At 46.8% G+C, this 22041-nt stretch overlaps 1 protein-coding gene across 3 annotated transcripts in view; it reads right to left on the reverse strand.

Moving 5' to 3' along the window:
• LOC135055661 (myosin light chain kinase, smooth muscle-like) overlaps positions 1 to 22041 on the reverse strand; it is a 166807-nt gene that overhangs the window by 90491 nt on the left and 54275 nt on the right. For 2 of the 3 annotated variants that reach the window (XM_063959990.1, XM_063959991.1), the window contains 3 exons: positions 19663 to 19824; positions 18938 to 19051; positions 17624 to 17746 (listed from right to left, as the gene is read on the reverse strand). In XM_063959990.1, coding sequence (XP_063816060.1) covers positions 17624 to 17746; positions 18938 to 19051; positions 19663 to 19824 — 399 coding nt within the window. The remainder of the gene's footprint in view (positions 1 to 17623; positions 17747 to 18937; positions 19052 to 19662; positions 19825 to 22041) is intronic. The other variant, XM_063959992.1, reaches the window with a different exon arrangement.

Below are 22041 nucleotides of genomic sequence, written 5' to 3' on the forward strand. Positions count from 1 at the left end.
AGGAGGAAAAATGACAAATAATGTAAGGGGCATGAATCAGGATTATTTTTCTTTCCTGTGGTGGCCAACGTCTGGGCGTGCAGGTTGCAAAACTGGGGTATAAGGTAGTCTTTTCCTGCAATACCACGCCCATTCAAACGAAGCCACGCCCATTCCAACGAAGCCACGCCCCTTATGGTGCCCCCCCCCCCCCCTGTAATTTTTTTCTGGATCCGCCCCTGGACACGCTTTTCTGCAATTGATCTCTCGATCTCGTTTATCAGAAGATCGTCCAAGTACGGGATAATTGTGACTCCCTGCCTGCGCAGAAGCACCATCATTTCCGCCATTACCTTGGTGAAAATCCTTGGGGCCGTGGAAAGCCCAAATGGCGACGTCTGAAACTGGTAATGACAGTCCTGTACAGCGAATCTCAGGTATGCCTGATGAGGGGGATATATGGGGACATGAAGGTATGCATCCTTTATGTCTAGTGACACCATAAAATCCCCCCCTTCCAGGCTGGAGATAACTGCCCGGAGCGATTCCATCTTGAATTTGAACTTTTTCAAGTACAGGTTTAGGGATCTTAGATTTAGAATGGGTCTGACCGAGCCATCCGGTTTCGGGACCACAAACAGGGTTGAATAGTACCCCTTCCCCTGTTGAATTAGGGGAACCTTGACAATCACTTGTTGTTGACACAGTTTTTGAATTGCAGCTAAAACTATCTCCCTTTCTGGGGGAGAAGCTGGTAAAGCAGATTTGAAAAATCGGCAAGGAGGCACGTCTTCGAATTCCAGCTTGTAGCCTTGGGATACAATTTCCATCGCCCAAGGATCCACGTCTGACTGAACCCAGACGTGGCTGAAGAGTCGAAGACGTGCCCCCACCGGCGCGGACTCCTTCAGTGGAGCCCCAGCGTCATGCGGTGGATTTAGTAGAAGCCGGGGAGGACTTCTGCTCCTGGGAACTAGCCGTAGCAGGCTTTCTTTTTCCTCTACCCTTACCTCTGGCGAGGAAGGAAGAGCCCTGACCTCTTCTGGACTTATGCGACCGAAAGGACTACATCTGATATTGTGGTGTTTTCTTTTGCTGTGGGGGAACATAAGGTAAAAAAGTAGATTTACCCGCGGTAGCTGTGGAAACCATGTCCGAGAGACCTTACCCAAATAAAACCTCACCCTTGTAAGGCAAAACTTCCATATGTCTCTTTGAGTCGGCATCACCCGTCCATTGGCGGGTCCACAGGGCTTGCCTAGCAGAAATAGCCATGGCGTTTGCTCTCGAACCTAACAGCCCAACGTCTCTCGAAGAGTCTCTCATATATAAGACTGCGTCTTTAATGTGATCTAAGGTCAATAAAATGCTATCCCTATCTAGGGTATCAATGTCAGATGACAAGGTATCTGCCCAAGCTGCTACAGCGCTACAAACCCAAGCCGACGCTATTGCCAGTCTGAGCAAGGCACCCGTATGTGCAAAAATTGATTTTAAGGTAGTTTCCTGTCTGCGATCAGCAGGATCCTTGAGGGCTGCCGTGTCTGGAGACAGTAGCGCCACCTTTTTGGACAAGCGCGTTAAAGCCTTGTCCACCAAACTGCAGTTTGTCTGGAGTTTCCCAAGCCTTTTCAAATAACGCGTTCAGCTCATGAGATGGGGGAAAGGTTACCTCAGGTTTCTTTTCCTTAAACATGCATACCCTCGTGTCAGGGACAGAGAGGTCATCTGTGATATGCAAAACATCTTTTATTGCAATAATCATATAATGAATACTTTTGGCCACCCTTAGGTGTAACCTCGCATCATCGTAGTCGACACTGGAGTCAGAATCCGTGTCAGTATCTGCTACTTGGGACAGGGGACGTTTCTGAGACCCTGGAGGGCCCTGTGATACAGCCAAAGCCATGGATTGACTCCCTGTCATTTCTCTGGACCCTGCTTTGTCCATTCTCTTATGTAATAAAGACACATTTGCATTTAAAACATTCCACATATCCAGCCAATCAGGTGTCGGCGTCGCCGACGGAGACACAACAATCATCTGCTCCACCTCCTCCTTAGATGAGCCTTCCGCTTCAGACATGCCGACACATACACATATATATATATATATATATATAGATAGATAGAGAGAGAGAGAGAGAGAGAGAGAGAGAGAGAGACAGTCCCCCAATAAGGCCCTTTGGAGAGATAGAGAGAGAGTATGCCAGCACACACCCAGCTCCACCGGACACTGGAATAAAATCCCAGTCAGTACAGCGCTTTTATAAATATACTCACTGCGCCAAATAAATGTGCCCCCCCCCCCCCCTCTTTTTTGCACTCTGTACTTGTGTTCAGCAGGGGAGAGTCCGGGGAGCCAGCTTCTCTGCAGCGTGCTGTGGAGAAAATGGCGCTGGTTAGTGCTGAGGAATCAAGCTACGCCCCCTTACCGGCGGGCTTCGATCCCGCTCAAATCTTTATACTGGCGGGGGTTTTTGCAATATACTGCCTCCGCAGTATATATCTATGTCAGTGTCCCTAGAGGTTTAATAATTGCTGCCCAGGGTGCCCCCCCTGCGCCCTGCACCTATACAGTGCCGCCAGTGTGTGTGTGTGTGTGTGTGTGTGTGTGTGTGTGTTGGGAGCAATGGCGCGCAGCGTTACCGCTGCGTGTTACCTCATAGAAGATCAGAAGTCTTCTGCCGCCTTTGAAGTCTTCTATCTTCTCATACTCACCCGGCTTCTATCTTCCGGCTCTGTGAGGAGGACGGCGGCGTGGCTCCGGGACGAACGGCAAGGGCGAGACCTGCGTTCCGACCCTCTGGAGCTAACGGTGTCCAGTAGCCTAAGAAGCAGAGCCTATCATTTAAGTAGGTCTGCTTCTCTCCCCTCAGTCCCATGATGCAGGGAGCCTGTTGCCAGCAGTGCTCCCTGAAAATAAAAAACCTAACAAAAAGTCTTTTTTTCAGAGAAACTCAGTAGAGCTCCCCTGCAGTGCACCCAGTCTCCTCTGGGCACAGGATCTAACTGAGGTCTGGAGGAGTGGCATAGAGGGAGGAGCCAGTGCACACCCATCTAAAGTCTTTAGAGTGCCCATGTCTCCTGCGGAGCCCGTCTATATCCCACGGTCCTTACGGAGTCCCCAGCATCCTCTAGGACGTAAGAGAAATTATATATATATATATATATATATATATATATATATATATATATATATATATATATACATATATACATACATACATACATACACATATATATATACATATATACACATATACATACATATATACACATACACACACGGTGTACTCAGCAAGCTAAGAATTGTTTTCAACATTTTTCCCTCTTCAGTTCAATAGCCCTGGTGAATGGTGAATTTGATGCAACATTACAGCAGCAAGTCCCATGCAACTAAATGTCAACATAAAAAAGTTTTCAGTGGGCTCAACGTTTTAAGGGTTAAGTATGCAAATATAATCCCCATCCTTTATGTAACTTTGAGTTAGATACACCGCTGATTAGAATGTACATATAAATTTAGAGATGAGCGCCTGAAATTTTTCGGGTTTTGTGTTTTGGTTTTGGGTTCGGTTCCGCGGCCGTGTTTTGGGTTCGAACGCGTTTTGGCAAAACCTCACCGAATTTTTTTTGTCGGATTCGGGTGTGTTTTGGATTCGGGTGTTTTTTTCAAAAAACCCTAAAAAACAGCTTAAATCATAGAATTTGGGGGTCATTTTGATCCCATAGTATTATTAACCTCAATAACCATAATTTCCACTCATTTTCAGTCTATTCTGAATACCTCACACCTAACAATATTATTTTTAGTCCTAAAATTTGCACCGAGGTCGCTGTGTGAGTAAGATAAGCGACCCTAGTGGCCGACACAAACACCGGGCCCATCTAGGAGTGGCACTGCAGTGTCACGCAGGATGTCCCTTCCAAAAAACCCTCCCCAAACAGCACATGACGCAAAGAAAAAAAGAGGCGCAATGAGGTAGCTGTGTGAGTAAGATTAGCGACCCTAGTGGCCGACACAAACACCGGGCCCATCTAGGAGTGGCACTGCAGTGTCACGCAGGATGGCCCTTCCAAAAAACCCTCCCCAAACAGCACATGACGCAAAGAAAAAAAGAGGCGCAATGAGGTAGCTGACTGTGTGAGTAAGATTAGCGACCCTAGTGGCCGACACAAACACCGGGCCCATTTAGGAGTGGCACTGCAGTGTCACGCAGGATGTCCCTTCCAAAAAACCCTCCCCAATCAGCACATGATGCAAAGAAAAAGAAAAGAAAAAAGAGGTGCAAGATGGAATTGTCCTTGGGCCCTCCCACCCACCCTTATGTTGTATAAACAAAACAGGACATGCACACTTTAACCAACCCATCATTTCAGTGACAGGGTCTGCCACACGACTGTGACTGATATGACGGGTTGGTTTGGACCCCCCCCAAAAAAGAAGCAATTAATCTCTCCTTGCACAAACTGGCTCTACAGAGGCAAGATGTCCACCTCATCATCACCCTCCGATATATCACCGTGTACATCCCCCTCCTCACAGATTATCAATTCGTCCCCACTGGAATCCACCATCTCAGCTCCCTGTGTACTTTGTGGAGGCAATTGCTGCTGGTCAATGTCTCCGCGGAGGAATTGATTATAATTCATTTTAATGAACATCATCTTCTCCACATTTTCTGGATGTAACCTCGTACGCCGATTGCTGACAAGGTGAGCGGCGGCACTAAACACTCTTTCAGAGTACACACTTGTGGGAGGGCAACTTAGGTAGAATAAAGCCAGTTTGTGCAAGGGCCTCCAAATTGCCTCTTTTTCCTGCCAGTATAAGTACGGACTGTGTGACGTGCCTACTTGGATGCGGTCACTCATATAATCCTCCACCATTCTATCAATGTTGAGAGAATCATATGCAGTGACAGTAGACGACATGTCCGTAATCGTTGTCAGGTCCTTCAGTCCGGACCAGATGTCAGCATCAGCAGTCGCTCCAGACTGCCCTGCATCACCGCCAGCGGGTGGGCTCGGAATTCTGAGCCTTTTCCTCGCACCCCCAGTTGCGGGAGAATGTGAAGGAGGAGATGTTGACAGGTCGCGTTCCGCTTGACTTGACAATTTTGTCACCAGCAGGTCTTTCAACCCCAGCAGACTTGTGTCTGCCGGAAAGAGAGATCCAAGGTAGGCTTTAAATCTAGGATCGAGCACGGTGGCCAAAATGTAGTGCTCTGATTTCAACAGATTGACCACCCGTGAATCCTTGTTAAGCGAATTAAGGGCTCCATCCACAAGTCCCACATGCCTAGCGGAATCGCTCCGTGTTAGCTCCTCCTTCAATGTCTCCAGCTTCTTCTGCAAAAGCCTGATGAGGGGAATGACCTGACTCAGGCTGGCAGTGTCTGAACTGACTTCACGTGTGGCAAGTTCAAAGGGCATCAGAACCTTGCACAACGTTGAAATCATTCTCCACTGCGCTTGAGACAGGTGCATTCCACCTACTATATCGTGCTCAATTGTATAGGCTTGAATGGCCTTTTGCTGCTCCTCCAACCTCTGAAGCATATAGAGGGTTGAATTCCACCTCGTTACCACTTCTTGCTTCAGATGATGGCAGGGCAGGTTCAGTAGTTTTTGGTGGTGCTCCAGTTTTCTGTACGTGGTGCCTGTACGCCGAAAGTGTCCCGCAATTCTTCTGGCCACCGACAGCATCTCTTGCACGCCCCTGTCGTTTTTTTAAAAATTCTGCACCACCAAATTCAAGGTATGTGCAAAACATGGGACGTGCTGGAATTTGCCCATATTTAATGCACACACAATATTGCTGGCGTTGTCCGATGCCACAAATCCACAGGAGAGTCCAATTGGGGTAAGCCATTCCGCGATGATCTTCCTCAGTTGCCGTAAGAGGTTTTCAGCTGTGTGCGTATTCTGGAAACCGGTGATACAAAGCGTAGCCTGCCTAGGAAAGAGTTGGCGTTTGCGAGATGCTGCTACTGGTGCCGCCGCTGCTGTTCTTGCGGCGGGAGTCCATACATCTACCCAGTGGGCTGTCACAGTCATATAGTCCTGACCCTGCCCTGCTCCACTTGTCCACATGTCCGTGGTTAAGTGGACATTGGGTACAACTGCATTTTTTAGGACACTGGTGAGTCTTTTTCTGACGTCCGTGTACATTCTCGGTATCGCCTGCCTACAGAAGTGGAACCTAGATGGTATTTGGTAATGGGGGCACACTGCCTCAATAAATTGTCTAGTTCCCTGTGAACTAACGGCGGATACCGGACGCACGTCTAACACCAACATAGTTGTCAAGGCCTCAGTTATCCGCTTTGCAGCAGGATGACTGCTGTGATATTTCATCTTCCTCGCAAAGGACTGTTGGACAGTCAATTGCTTACTGGAAGTAGTACAAGTGGGCTTACGACTTCCCCTCTGGGATGACCATCGACTCCCAGCAGCAACAACAGCAGCGCCAGCAGCAGTAGGCGTTACACGCAAGGATGCATTGGAGGAATCCCAGGCAGGAGAGGACTCGTCAGAATTGCCAGTGACATGGCCTGCAGGACTATTGGCATTCCTGGGGAAGGAGGAAATTGACACTGAGGGAGTTGGTGGGGTGGTTTGCGTGAGCTTGGTTACAAGAGGAAGGGATTTACTGGTCAGTGGACTGCTTCCGCTGTCGCCCAAAGTTTTTGAACTTGTCACTGACTTATTATGAATGCGCTGCAGGTGACGTATAAGGGAGGATGTTCCGAGGTGGTTAACGTCCTTACCCCTACTTATTACAGCTTGACAAAGGCAACACACGGCTTGACACCTGTTGTCCGCTTTTCTGTTGAAATACCTCCACACTGAAGAGCTGATTTTATTGGTATTTTCACCAGGCATGTCAACGGCCATATTCCTCCCACGGACAACAGGTGTCTCCCCGGGTGCCTGACTTAAACAAACCACCTCACCATCAGAATCCTCCTGGTCAATTTCCTCCCCAGCGCCAGCAACACCCATATCCTCCTCATCCTGGTGTACTTCAACATCTTCATCTTCAATCTGACTATCAGGAACTGGACTGCGGGTGCTCCTTCCAGCACTTGCAGGGGGCGTGCAAATGGTGGAAGGCGCATGCTCTTCACGTCCAGTGTTGGGAAGGTCAGGCATCGCAACCGACACAATTGGACTCTCCTTGTGGATTTGGGATTTCGAAGAACGCACAGTTCTTTGCGGTGCTTTTGCCAGCTTGAGTCTTTTCAGTTTTCTAGCGAGAGGCTGAGTGCTTCCATCCTCATGTGAAGCTGAACCACTAGCCATGAACATAGGCCAGGGCCTCAGCCGTTCCTTGCCACTCCGTGTGGTAAATGGCATATTGGCAAGTTTACGCTTCTCCTCCGACAATTTTATTTTAGGTTTTGGAGTCCTTTTTTTACTGATATTTGGTGTTTTGGATTTGACATGCTCTGTACTATGACATTGGGCATCGGCCTTGGCAGACGACGTTGCTGGCATTTCATCGTCTCGGCCATGACTAGTGGCAGCAGCTTCAGCACGAGGTGGAAGTGGATCTTGATCTTTCCCTAATTTTGGAACCTCAACATTTTTGTTCTCCATATTTTAATAGGCACAACTAAAAGGCACCTCAGGTAAACAATGGAGATGGATACTAGTATACAATTATGGACTGCCTGCCGAGTGCAGACACAGAGGTAGCCACAGCCGTGAACTACCGTACTGTACTGTGTCTGCTGCTAATATAGACTGGTTGATAAAGAGATGTCGTAGTAGTATGTATGTATAAAGAAGAAAAAAAAACCACGGTTAGGTGGTATACAATTATGGACGGACTGCCTGCCGAGTGCAGACACAGAGGTAGCCACAGCCGTGAACTACCGTACTGTGTCTGCTGCGACTGGATGATAAATGATATAAAAAATATATATATATATCACTACTGCAGCCGGACAGGTATATATTATATATTATATAATGACGGACCTGCTGGACACTGTCTGTCAGCAGAATGAGTTTTATTTTTATAGAATAAAAAAAACAACAACACACAAGTGAAGTCACACGACGAGTGTTTAACTTTTTCAGGCAATCACAATATAAGTATACTACTAACTATACTGGTGGTCAGTGTGGTCAGGTCACTGGTCAGTCACACTGGCAGTGGCACTCCTGCAGCAAAAGTGTGCACTGTTTAATTTTAATATAATATTATGTACTCCTGGCTCCTGCTATAACTGGCACTGCAGTGCTCCCCAGTCTCCCCCACAATTATAAGCTGTGTGAGCTGAGCAGTCAGACAGATATATAATATATATAGATGATGCAGCACACTGGGCTGAGCCTGAGCAGTGCACACAGATATGGTATGTGACAGTCACTGTGTGTATCGCTTTTTTCAGGCAGAGAACGGATATATTAAATAAACTGCACTGTCTGGTGGTCACTCACTATATAATATTATGTACTCCTGGCTCCTGCTATAACCTATAACTGGCACTGCAGTGCTCCCCAGTCTCCCCCACAATTATAAGCTGTGTGAGCTGAGCAGTCAGACAGATATATAATATATATAGATGATGCAGCACACTGGGCTGAGCCTGAGCAGTGCACACAGATATGGTATGTGACTGAGTCACTGTGTGTATCGCTTTTTTCAGGCAGAGAACGGATATATTAAATAAACTGCACTGTCTGGTGGTCACTCACTATATAATATTATGTACTCCTGGCTCCTGCTATAACCTATAACTGGCACTGCAGTGCTCCCCAGTCTCCCCCACAATTATAAGCTGTGTGAGCTGAGCAGTCAGACAGATATATAATATATATAGATGATGCAGCACACTGGGCTGAGCCTGAGCAGTGCACACAGATATGGTATGTGACTGAGTCACTGTGTGTATCGCTTTTTTCAGGCAGAGAACGGATATATTAAATAAACTGCACTGTCTGGTGGTCACTCACTAGTAAACTCTCTGCACTCTCTACACTTCTACAGTACTCCTCCTAGTCCTAAGCTCCAGTAAATCTCTCTCTCTTATAATCTAAATGGAGAGGACGCCAGCCACGTCCTCTCCCTATCAATCTCAATGCACGTGTGAAAATGGCGGCGACGCGCGGCTCCTTATATAGAATCCGAGTCTCGCGATAGAATCCGAGCCTCGCGAGAATCCGACAGCGTCATGACGACGTTCGGGCGCGCTCGGGTTAACCGAGCAAGGCGGGAAGATCCGAGTCGCTCGGACCCGTGAAAAAAAACATGAAGTTCGGGCGGGTTCGGATTCAGAGAAACCGAACCCGCTCATCTCTACATATAATAAGTGCCTTATCGATCAGATGTTTAATCGTTTGGGGGGGACACAAGTAAAACAGTCTTGCCTTCTCCCATAACCCACTGCTGCATCATCTAGCCAAAATCTGTTATTTTAACTCATTAGCATAAAAAGACGATGGGGTTAGGTTTGTGATAAGGTGGAAAGGACTGTTATACCCAGCCTTCCCATACAGCAAGAAGCTGAAAAGGTACACAGTAGATACTAGAAGGCCAATAAAACTCAGTTTTCATAAATAATCCATAACGGGTGAAACACATTGTTCAGTGTTACCGCTGCCGCTCTGTTAGTGTTTCCTGCCTTCTCCCCACTACAGTCATCAGAGACCCCTCCAAGATCTTCAGAACAGAGCGCCTGATTCAGAGACTCAATGCTGATATTTACAGAGTTAAGCGATTACTGGCCAACTGCGCATGCATCATACAGTCTCAAGGCACGCGCAAAGGTACTGTAGCAAATTTACTTGCAGTAAGGATTTATTTGCATATTGACTGACAGTCAGGGACTACTTGGGGGAGAAACCAGTATGACCTCAGGGACCTTGTAGTGCACATACAAGAACCCTCACCGACATACCTCCCAACATTCTGTCCCTTGAAAGAGGGACTCTTCTGTGCAGCAGAGGCCCCAAAAGGGGCGTGCACACAGCATCTCAGTTGTGTTCAAACTGAAATCTAAATTGCAGTGTAAAAATAAAGCAGCCAGTATTTATCCTGCACAGAAATATAGATCACCCAAATCTAACTCTCTCTCTGCACATGGTTTTGCTTTTGTGATCAACCCTGAATTAGGCCCATACAACATAAAAGTTTGTTCTCATTGACTCTGTCCAATGTCCTACCCAGACATACCGGACAATGGTGGTAATTCAGAGTTGATCGCAGCAGCAAATATGTTAGCAGTTGGGCAAAACCATGTGCACTGCAGGGGGAGCAGATATAACATGTACAGAGAGAGTTAGATTTGGGTGGGTTATTTTGTTTCTGTGCAGGGTAAATACTGGCTGCTTTATTTTTACACTGCAAGTTAGATTTCAGTTTGAACTCCCCACCCAAATCTAATCTCTCCGCACATGTTACATGTGCCACCCTTGCAGTGCACATGGTTTTGCCCAACTGCTAACAAATTTGCTGCTGCGTTCAACTCTGAATTAGGCCCAATAGCAGAAGCCCATTATGCGATATATGTATGCCTTCCTTCCACTTTTTTTTTTTTTTAACCAACTACCTTATTTTTGTATAATTTTTATATCCTCTTATCTGTGTATTCAACTATTATGTATGTGGCAACACTTTAGGTATTGTAGACTGCCATAGGCGTGCGCAGCACATTTTATTAGGGGGTGCACTGTTGGAGGGGTGTGTTGTCTAGCACCGCCTTTTGGGCGTGTCTAGCATCATCTATTGACGGTCAACGCAATATAAAATATCCATCCATGTACCAGTCCTAATAAAGCAGATGCATTGTCATATGTTGTGATGTGCACCAAACAAACACCCCTGATGGCACTCACTGCAATTACATTGCTCCTCCTCAGCCTGATCTGGCTTCCCCTCTCTTTCCCCTGCAAGCTGACACTGACAGTCGCACACTAGTACTGCTGCTGCTGGAAAAACGTGTGACGTGTTAATGCTGCTGCCGACCGCCTGCCAGTATTGAACACTGGCTGCATGCTGCTCATCAGTGGCTGGTGTTGGCATAGAATAGAAGGAGAGAGGTAGGCGTGTGACGGGTGGGCTTGCGAGCAGCATGACGTCATCACGTCACATCACGCTGTTTTTGTACATCATACCCTCCAGCTGTACCTTTTTAGCAGGTACAGTACCTTTTTTTTAAAGGTCTGTACCAACTTTTGGCTCTCCAAACTTCCATTGAAAGTATAGGAAAAGGGATGTAGCCACGCCCCCTTTACCCGTGGCCACGCCCCTTTTTCTAATTTGTACCAATTTTTATGTGTAAAATGTTGGAGGGTATGGTACATGGAGGTGGAGCCGGGAGTTTGAAAGCCAGTGGCAGTGGCACCCTTGGTTAACCCAGCCGTCCAGTCAGTAATGCAGTCCTGACAGGGTGCAGCGCAGAGGGGACAGTAATCAGCCTGCTCAGTGATCACTGCATCAGGCATGCGAGATGGGGGTGCCAGACATTAGGGGGTGCCTGTGCGCACCAGGCACCCCCCCTGCGCACGCCTATGTAGACTGCCCACTGAATACACATTCTGTTGCAGCAGACTTCACTCATCTGCATGCAGAACTGCTGAGTAACAATGTCACATTCTATTTTAAATGTATGTAATTATGTATACTTTCATGGTGATGTGTTATTGACAATTGATACAATTTTTAACATTGAACTGAGTAGAAGAATATCTTTGCAGAACTTAGGGGGTCATTCCGACCTGATCGCACACTGCACTTTTTCGCAGCCGTGCGATCGGGTCAGAGCTGCGCTTGCTCTGTGGCCGCAATGCACAGGTGCGTCGTTATCCGGCGATGGTCGTCGCTGGGCAACGACAAGAACTACGAAGAAAGACTTTGCAGCGGTGGCCGCAAGAAGATTTACAGGCAGGAGGCGGATCCGGGCGTCAAAAGACCGTTTTCGGGGAGCGGTGATCCGAATGCAGGCGTGTCCAGGCATTTGGAGGGCGGATGTCTGACGTCAATTCCAGGACCTGACAGGCTGAAGTGATCGCAGTGGGTGAGTAAGTCAGGACCTACTCCTAAACTGCACAAAATGTTTTTGCATAGCTCAGCTGCACATGCGATCACAGCCTTGCTATGCAAAAATACACTCCCCCATAGGCGGCGACTATCTAATCGCACAGCAGCTAAAAACAGCTACCGTGCGATCAACTCGGAATGACCCCCTTAGAGTGGTTCCAATATTTTGCTCATATGCAGGAGCGTCAGAACATGTATAGTTTTTTTTCGGGGGGGCGGGGGAGGGCAGTTAGAGCCTCAGTTTAGCGCCCCTGGGGGCGGAGCCACTGAGAGGAGGCAGAACTACAGGGACGAAATGGAGACGGCACCACAGTCGAGAGAAAGAGGGAGAGAAAGTGAGTCAAAGATAGAAAGAGAGAGAGGGAGACAGTGTCAGGGAGAGAGAGAGGGAAACCGTGTCAGAGAGAGCGGGACAGTGTGTCAGGTAGAGAGAGAGGGAGAGAGACAGTCAGAGAGAGAAAGTGTGTCAAGGAGAGAGAGGAGCAAGAGGAGAGAGTTAGGGAGAGAGAGTGGGAGAGCCACACAGGTCTCCAATGGAGGCGGGCACTCCTCTGCATTAGGGCACGGCCCCTAAACAGCTGCAAATCGCGGCACTGCTCTGCTGGGAATCGGGGAGCATTGCTTAGTTCCTGCACTGTACAGAGGTTGTGATGCGTGGTCTTTTTAACTAACTACACACCGCTCCTCCTGTACATCAGGCGGCACCTTTCGTGTTTGTTTGTGTGTTGTTTTATTTGGGGGGGCAGCTGCCCCCCCCCCCCCCCGTTCTGACGCCTCTGCCCATATCAACCACCACTGATCACTGATTATTGTGTGTGTGTCTCAATTACAATAAGAGTTACGCTTTATTTAAAATAAGTAGTGCCCCAGCCAACAGAGTTCTCTGTCCTTCTCTCAAACCATATGATATGAGGGAGGTAACAGGTGGTGGAGGTAAAAGCGCAGACACATTGCCACCATTTTTGGGGCGGGTCTCAGCCCCCATATGCAGAGAACATGGCACCAGCACCTCAGTTCCTGCAGCCATTCTGCGTGACCATAGGGTTACTCACTTGGTTCATTATTGTAGGACCTATGACTTCTGGGGGGTGTGTGTGTGTGTGTGTGTGTGTGTGTGTGTGTGTGTGTGTGTGTGTGTGTGTGTGTGTGTGTGTGTGTGTGTTTGTGTGTGTGTTCAGCAATGCTGCCAGTGGGCATCTCGCTCTAGTCCTAGGTGTCTACAACATTAGCATACCGTTACACATCCTCTGCGTAAATGCATTGGGGTACATCTCTGACTCCCTCCCAATGTATCTCATACAATGCATACAACGGACAATGCAGGGTAGGCATCGTATTTCCTGTGACTTCACCAGCCATCTTGTCCCTGTGTAGTAATGTATCAATTTACCCAGTCATACCTGCATAAAGTTCACAAATATAGACCTATGGGGACCATCCAGAAAATTGTTTCTATTACACAATTTCAATATTTGATTGACAAACTCAATGATGAGGATTGTACACGCCATACACTGCACTGCTACAAGGAAGGGACTATGATGTAGCCGGATTACTGGATGAGAAGTGATTATTGTTCTTTACTGGGGTGGGACACTTTGGAAAATATAATTAACTCCCATGAAAATAAATATTCTGTAATGAAATGAAAACATATCTCTCACACACACAGAACCCACATGGATAACTTACTTACAGCCCCAGGGTGAGTAAATGTTTATTATTGACAGAACTGATAACAGACATGAAATGTGGGAATCATCACAGTACCTAACACAGACGCTGAAGCTCATGTAAAGTTGGTACATATGCATCTATTCGATCATATGCAGATTTAGTTCAATATTACATTACTCTTGGAACAGCAAGGGCTTGCTAGAGCAGGCCAGCATAGCAGGAGAAGATCATGTAATAGAGGTAGGCTCAGACAATGGGGGTCATTCAGAGTTGATCACTCGCTGCCTATTTTTGCAGCGCAGCGATCAGGTAAAAAAACGTCAAAACTGCGCATGTGTACGGGCCGCAGTGCGCATGCGCAACGTACTTTCACACAAAAAGTATGTCGTTTTACACAAGGTCTAGCGACTCTTTTCCGTCGCTCTGTTGATCGGTGAATGATTGACAGGAAGTGGGTGTTTCTGGGTGGTAACTGACCGTTTTCCGGGAGTGTGCTAAAAAACGCAGGCGTGTCAGGATAAAACGCAGGCGTGCCTGGGGAAACGGGGGAGTGGATGGCCGAACACAGGGCGTGTTTGTGACGTCAAAACAGGAACTAAACAGACTGAAGTGATCGCAAGGAAGAAGTAGGTCTGCAGCTACTCTGAAACTGCATGAAAAAATGTCAGCACTGTTCTGCTAACCTTTCGTTCGAACTTCTGCTAAGCTAAGATACACTCCCAGGGGGCAGCGGCTTAGCGTTTGCACTGCTGCTAAAAGCAGCTAGCGAGCGATCAACTCGGATTGAGGGCCAATGTGCATACACACCTATCAGGAAGAGTTGCTGCTGCAGGTGCTGCAATGCTATTGCAGGGATACATACTGACAAGCTGGCTATTACAGATTAGGTTACTGCATCTTGACCCCTCACGCGGATTGCACTTCTATCATTAGTGTGGTCGCTATATTATGTCAAGTTGTCAGTTCATATAACTTCGCTGATAGCGACAGAAAAATAATTTTATTCTTCAAGAACATAATCGAAGTAACTATTTAATACGTACTTGCTTTTTGTTTGTGCCAGTCTTTAGTTTAGTTACATCTTAAATAGTGAATGTGGCTTTCGGAGTTCTTAATAACACTGTCCTGATACTATTCTATCATATGTTTGACACTTTATTATATCATGCACAGTAACATGATGCAATGTTCGATCTATGCTATTCCCTACCATTTCTCTACACTATTGTGGGGCAAAGGCACGCACACTTGGCACTTCTGGCATAAACCTGGCACACAAGCTAGCATTGTAGCTCTAGGACCATTTATGAACAGTCCAGCTGAGCTATGCATGTAAATGGGCTTTTGAAACGAATGCTCTTTGCCTGGTTATATTCGGAGTCAAAGGTGTCCATCTTTAGAGGAGTCCCACAGTGCTGGTGTGCGCAGTGGCGTAACTACTGCCCCCGCAGCCCTCGCGGTGGCTTGGGGGCGAGGGGCTGCGGGGGCGCCACTGATTTAGCGCAAATTGACATGCGGACAAGCGTCCGCATGTCAATCTGCTCCTGCTAACCCTCCCTGCTGTGTTGGAGGGAGTCGGGGACACGAAGGGCACAGCGCGCGCCTCTCCTGTGTCCCTCCTGCATCATCTCCGGCGGCCGCGGGTCTAATAAACGAAGTGCCGTTCGTGAGCTCTGATTGGCTCACGAACCGGCACTTCGTTTATTAGACCCGCGGCCGCCGGAGATGATGCAGGAGGGACACAGGAGAGGCGCGCGCTGTGCCCTCCGTGTCCCTCCAACACAAACCAGCGGGGGAGTGGCGGCGGCGGCGGCGGGGGCATATAGGGCACTGGGGGGGGGGGGATCTGGCACTGGGGGCATATGTGGCACTGGGGGCGGAATATCTGGCACTGGGGGCATATGTGGCACTGAGGGGGTGGGGGAATCTGGCACTGGGAGCATATCTGGCACTGGGGGGGGGAATCTGGCACTGGGAGCATATCTGGCACTGGGGGGGGGGAATCTGGCACTGGGAACATATCTGGCACTGGGGGGGGGAATATCTGGCACTGGGGGCATATGTAGCACTGGGGGGAATATCTGGCACTGAGGGCATATGTGACACTGGGGGGAATATCTGGCACTGGGGGCATATGTGGCACTGGGGGGGGGGGGGGGGATCTGGCACTGGGAGCATATCTGGCACTGGGGGGGGGGAATATCTGGCACTGGGGGGGGGGGAATATCTGGCACTGGGGGCATATGTGGCACTGAGGGGGAATATCTGGCACTGGGGGCATATGTGGCACTGGGGGGGTATATGTGTACCTGGCACATAGGGGGGGGGCTATATTGTGCACTGGGGTCATGTGAGTACCTGGCACCGTGGGGTAATATCTGGCACTGGGGACATATGTGGCACTGGGAGCACAGCCCTAGCAACAAGCACTACCCCCTAGCAACGAGCATGACACCCAGTGCATGATACCCCTGGCAACGAGCATGACACCCTGAGCATGAAAACCCCTGGCACCATGCATGGAACCAAGAGCATGAAACCCCTGGCAACGAGCATGACACCCAGTGCATGAAACCCCTGGCAACGAGCAGGTAATTTAAAAGTAATTAGAAGCCTTACTGTAGGACTTAATGTCTAATGGGCATTACGGTGTGTGGCATAATGTATCACGGACATTGCGGTGTGTGTCATAATGTGTCACAGGCATTACGGTGTGTGGCATACTATATCACGGGCATTGTGGTATGTGGTATAATGTCTCAGGGTCATTGCAGTGTGGAATAATGTATAACGGGCATTGCGGTGTGTGGCATAGGGTATAACGGGCATTGCGGTATGTGTCAGGCATTACGGTGTGTTGTATACTATATCACGGGCATTGTGGTATGTGGTATAATGTATCAGGGGCATTGCAGTGTGTGGCATAATGTATAACGGGCATTGCGATTCCTGTCATAATGTGTCGGGGGCATTACGGTGTGTTGTATACTACATCACGGGCATTGTGGTATGTGGTATAATGTATCAGGGGCATTGCAGTGTGTAGCATAATGTATAACGGGCATTGCGATTCCTGTCATAATGTGTCGGGGGCATTACGGTGTGTGGCATAATGTGTCGGGGGCATTATGGTGTGTGCATATTGTGTCATGTGCATTATTGTGTGTGGCATAATGTCTAAGGGCCTTTGCAGTATGTGGCATAATGTATACTGGGCATTACTATAAGGAGGAAAAATTACAAATAATGTAAGGGGCATGAATCAGGATTATTTTTCTTTCCCGTGGTGGCTAACGTCTGGGCATGCAGGTTGGAAAACTGCGGTAGAACGTAGTCTTTTCCTGCAATGCCACACCCCTTTATGTAAAGCCACGCCCATCCCAACGAAGCCACACACCCTATTTTGCGGCGCGCGCACATTTATCCCTTTAATAGTGCCAATTGTGGGGGGCGCCAAAGAATTTTTTGGCTTGGGGGAGAAAAATTTCTAGTTACGCCACTGGTGTGCCCAATACTCCGCGTAGAACCCAGTCATTCTAAAATTCTTATATTACTTCTAAACATGTACAGCAAGTCATCATATTACTCCTTTCCATATGACTATTGCTTATTATCCTAGAACTCCAAAATCCTCTCCCCAAAACACCTACTATTGCACATAACTCCTACTATATCGAACTCTCTCTCTCTCTCCCCACCTCTATAAAGGGTATATTTACTAAAGTGTAGGTTTTCAGAAGTGCAGCTGTTGCCCATATCAACCAGATTCCAGCCATTATCTTCTAGAATGTGCTAGATAAATAAGTAGAATCTGATTGGTTGCTATGGGCAACATCTCCACTTCTAAAAACCCGCACGTCAGTAAATATACCCTTAACTATCAGATTCTGAGCTGCAGTAGGTTCTCACCTTGTGCTGGACTGGAGTTGTAGGTGGCATCAGAGTTGAAGGACACAGCCCATGAATGACTGTTCTTCCGAGGGGATTCCAATGTAGTTGTGGCTGGTCTCTTTCCCTCCCGGTGCTCCCAAACTAACAGAAGAAATAGGAAATCTGTCACTTCCTACAGGATTTAGGGCCAGCAAGAGATAAAATCATTCAGTATAATATACATTTAAGACATCAACGAGTATAATCCCAGTCAGATACAGGGCCACCAAGTAAGTAATCAAGATTTAAATTTATATTAGTGTTTAACATGGTGCATACACTGTACTGTTTTATAAACTGGATCTGACAGTTGTTGTCCCAGTGGATTCATATATTTTACATCTGCAACTGGCACTTTATAAAGTTAGTGAAAAGTTTAACAAACCGCATGTCAGTATTATTATTACTACTACTACCAGTTACTTATATAGCGCACACATTCTGCAGCGCTTTACAGAGAATATTTGCCCATTCACATCAGTCCCTGCCCCAGTGGAACTTACAATCTATATTCCCTGCCACATGTACACACCACACACACACACACACACACACACTAGGGTTAATTTTGTTGAGAGCCTATTAAGTAGCATCTAAAGCATATATGCCATCATATAAACTGTGGTACCAGCAGCATTACAGAATTGCATGCCACATACAGTTAGGGTTGGCCTTCGGTGGGTTATCCATCGATGGTACCATTGATGGATAACATCGATGGTGTAAAATCATCTGGAAGGGATCCATCAATGGTTTTACCCATCGATGGTCATTGCTGCATTACTGTGTAAAGAAATGCCGGCCAATCAGAGCCAGGGGGCGTGGCTTCATGGGTGTCAGGGCTAAACTCTGTGCCCTGACATTGAGGGGGGAAAAAACAAAAAATTCAGTAGCACTGAACCATCGATGGTGGGAAACCATCTGGTTCTCCCCCATCAATGGTGAAAGTATTCAACATCGGCCATAGATCGATGAATTTGAATCACTGGCGGTCGAAGGCCATCCCTACATACTGTACATTGTCATTGCAGTATCTAGTAGTATTGCATTTTTATTCCATCTATCAACCATGTTGTATGAAGTGTCTGTGTATAGTTTTATTTGTAAAGTTCTTTGTCACATTTTTGTTTCTGTCAATGTTGATTTCTCTGAGTCATAAATACCAGGGTATTTCCAGTAATATTATGGCATACCACCAATTTCTCAGATTATTTGTTAGTACTAAAGAAGCTAAAGTATTTTGTAGTAAACACTATAAAAAACTTCAGAATAGAGAGAGAGAAAAAAAGTTACCTTTACCAGGCAGGGTTTTGACCCTAACGACCTCTTGGATGTGGGGGCTGCTCTGTGGGTGAATGGACTCCAGCAGTGCAGGGAGTGGACCACCCTTAACAAGCTTTCTGTTTGCTGGAGAGAAAACTCAGAGGTCAAATCCTGAGACTTCCTAGAGCCTTGAAATATTTCTCTTTCACTTAATTATTTGCCCGGAGGCAACTGTTAACTAGGGGAGGAGGGCCAAAGGGAAAAGAAAAAAGAGATTCCTATAGGAGGCAAGGCCTGTGGCATGTTGTATGCTGCTAGGTGAGGTAATTGTAGCAACCACAATAACATACCTCCCAACATGACCCTCTCCAGGAGGGACACATTGCTCTGCTCCTGGACTTCTCTTAAGGTATGATTGTCTGCACCTGTGTTGAACAGGTTAATGGAAAGGAAAGGTGTTTCAGCACAGGTGATGGCAATCATACATTAAGAGGGAAGTCCAGGAGCAGAGCATTGTGTCCCTCCTGGAGAGGGTCATGTTGGGAGGTATGCAATAAGATATCACCTTGTGATGAAAAGGCCGAACCTTGTACAGCATTGACAGTGTGTGCAGAATATGAACATAGTAAGACTGAAATGCTGCGGTTCTCAGAGCTACCACAGTTGTTACCAATGCAAAAACTATTTCAGTTTTCTACCCCCATCATTTTCATTTAAGTGAATCCACATTCTTTTCTAGACGTGTTTACTCTCACCGGTAGGGACATGAGTGAGGATAGGCACTGGAGACTTCACTCTACGTATACATAGTTCTCCTCCGGTCTGGGGGCAGAGTTCAAACGTGAGAGTCAGATATCTTTCACATGTTTTCACCACCCTGAGGCTAGGGGGAGTCTCTCTTGAAGTCATCTTCAGGTCTGTTATTAAAAAACAAATACTGTATGTGAGTCTAGGCAGAAAAAAATTCTTATGACACAGATTAGGTCTCCTTCAAAATATATGATATAACAGAACATACAGATGTCTATTTATACACAGATTTGTTTTGCAACATAAGGAGCAATTGAGATGCTCTGCCACAGGTAGAGATTCACAGACTTTAGCATCTTATCCGCATCGTAGATGCATCATTCTCTGTTTAAGCTCAATAATATGTGGTGCAGCCAGGGCCGGCAACAGAAATCTTGGGCCCGTTACATGGATATCTTTGGGTACCCCCTCAAATCCTCTCATACCCTCCTCCAAACAACCCTCCCCTGCGTGTGCCAATACATTTATCACCAAATATATACACACATATTATAATGATTAAATATATTATATATATATATATATATATATATATATATATATATATATATATATATATATATATATATATATATATATATATATATATATATATGTATATATATACACATACACACACACACACACACAGGTTGAGTATCCCTTATCCAAAATGCTTGGGACCAGAGGTGTTTTGGATATCGTATTTTTCCGTATTTTGGAATAATTGCATTCCATAATGAGATATCATGGTGATGGGACCTAAGTCTAAGCACAGAATGCATTTATGTTTCATATACACCTTATACACACAGCCTGAAGGTCATTTATTACAATATTTTTAATAACTTTGTGTAGTAAACAAAGTTTGTGTACATTGAGTCATCAAAAAACAAAGGTTTCACTATCTCACTCAATAAAGCCCGTATTTCGGAATATTCCGTATTTCAGAATATTTGGATATGGGATACTCAATATGTATGTATGTATGTATGTATGTATGTATGTATGTATGTATGTATGTATGTATGTAGAGAGAGAGAGAGAGAGAGAGAGAGAGAGAGAGAGAGAGAGAGAGAGAGAGAGAGAGAGAGAGGTAATTTACTGCCTGGCATTCTAGGGGGTGGGGAGGGGTTGTAGATTCCAATTATTATGGGCCCTACACACTGGGTGATAATACTGAAAGAGTTAAACGATCTCGTATTGATACTGTTCATATCTTTCAGTGTGAAGGCACCAGCGATGAACAATGCGCGGCCCTGCACTAGTTCATCGCTGGTGCCCCGTCCAGTACCAGATTAAGGTCCACATGGGCCTGGAGCTGAAATTTATGAAGGGCCTATTTTGTGCCTTGGCAGAAGGTGTGACAAGCGCTGTGGTGGGGGTGGTCTAAATAGGGGGTGTGGCCCATGCCATGGGTGTGGCTTTCTCCATGGAGGTCATAACTAGTGCCTACCTTCAACCACTTAATAGAGGAACAGAGCAACCGACCCATACACACACATACATACACACATACATAGGTCATTAAAGTGTGAAGTGCGTGTATGGGAAATTAAACACGAGTACTGTTGCATGCGCCAAAAAAGGGGGCATGGCCACTGAAAAGGAGTGTGTCCTTAAAGGTATATGCATTAGTATGCCCCCTCCTGGTCTGTATGAGCATCATTGTGTCCTCTCCTCTCCTTGCCTGTATATACACTAGTGTGGGTAGAGTCAACATCCCCATCGCCTTAAGGACCCGGATGTGACATCAGGTGAGGGCAGAAGTTGTATTATGCCATTAAAGCATTTTTATTTTTTCTCCAATCTAGATTTGTTATAAGTTATTTTCTGTTCTTGATTGGTTTAACTGTACCCTCGCGGCCTTGCTTTGCTTGCCATACAACAGGCCTGAAGTCTCACTTTGCTCGCCACAGGTTACTATTCCCAATAGATGGTGACATTGACCCAGTGCATTATAGGAAAGGTCCTCTCGGCAAAGGGGATCTAGGCGCTACCCATTAGTGTGTGCCCCCCTCCCCTCCTAGTCTGTATGTGTGTCAGTGTGCCTCCCTCCCCTCCTAGTCTGTATGTTTGTCAGTGTGCCCCTCTCACCTCCTAGTCTCTATGTGTATTAGTGTGCCCCTCTCCCCTCTTAGCCTGTATGTGTGTCAGTGTGCCCCTCTCCCCTCTTAGCGTGTATGTGTGTCAGTGTGCCCCTCTCCCCTCTTAGCCTGTATGTGTGTCAGTGTGCCCCTCTCCCCTCCTAGTCTGTATGTGTGTCAGTGTGCCCCTCTCCCCTCTTAGCCTGTATGTGTGTCAGTGTGCCCCTCTTAGCCTGTATGTGTGTCAGTGTGCCCCTC

The sequence above is a fragment of the Pseudophryne corroboree genome, chromosome 3, assembly GCF_028390025.1.
Source record: "Pseudophryne corroboree isolate aPseCor3 chromosome 3, aPseCor3.hap2, whole genome shotgun sequence".
NCBI lineage: Eukaryota > Metazoa > Chordata > Amphibia > Anura > Myobatrachidae > Pseudophryne > Pseudophryne corroboree.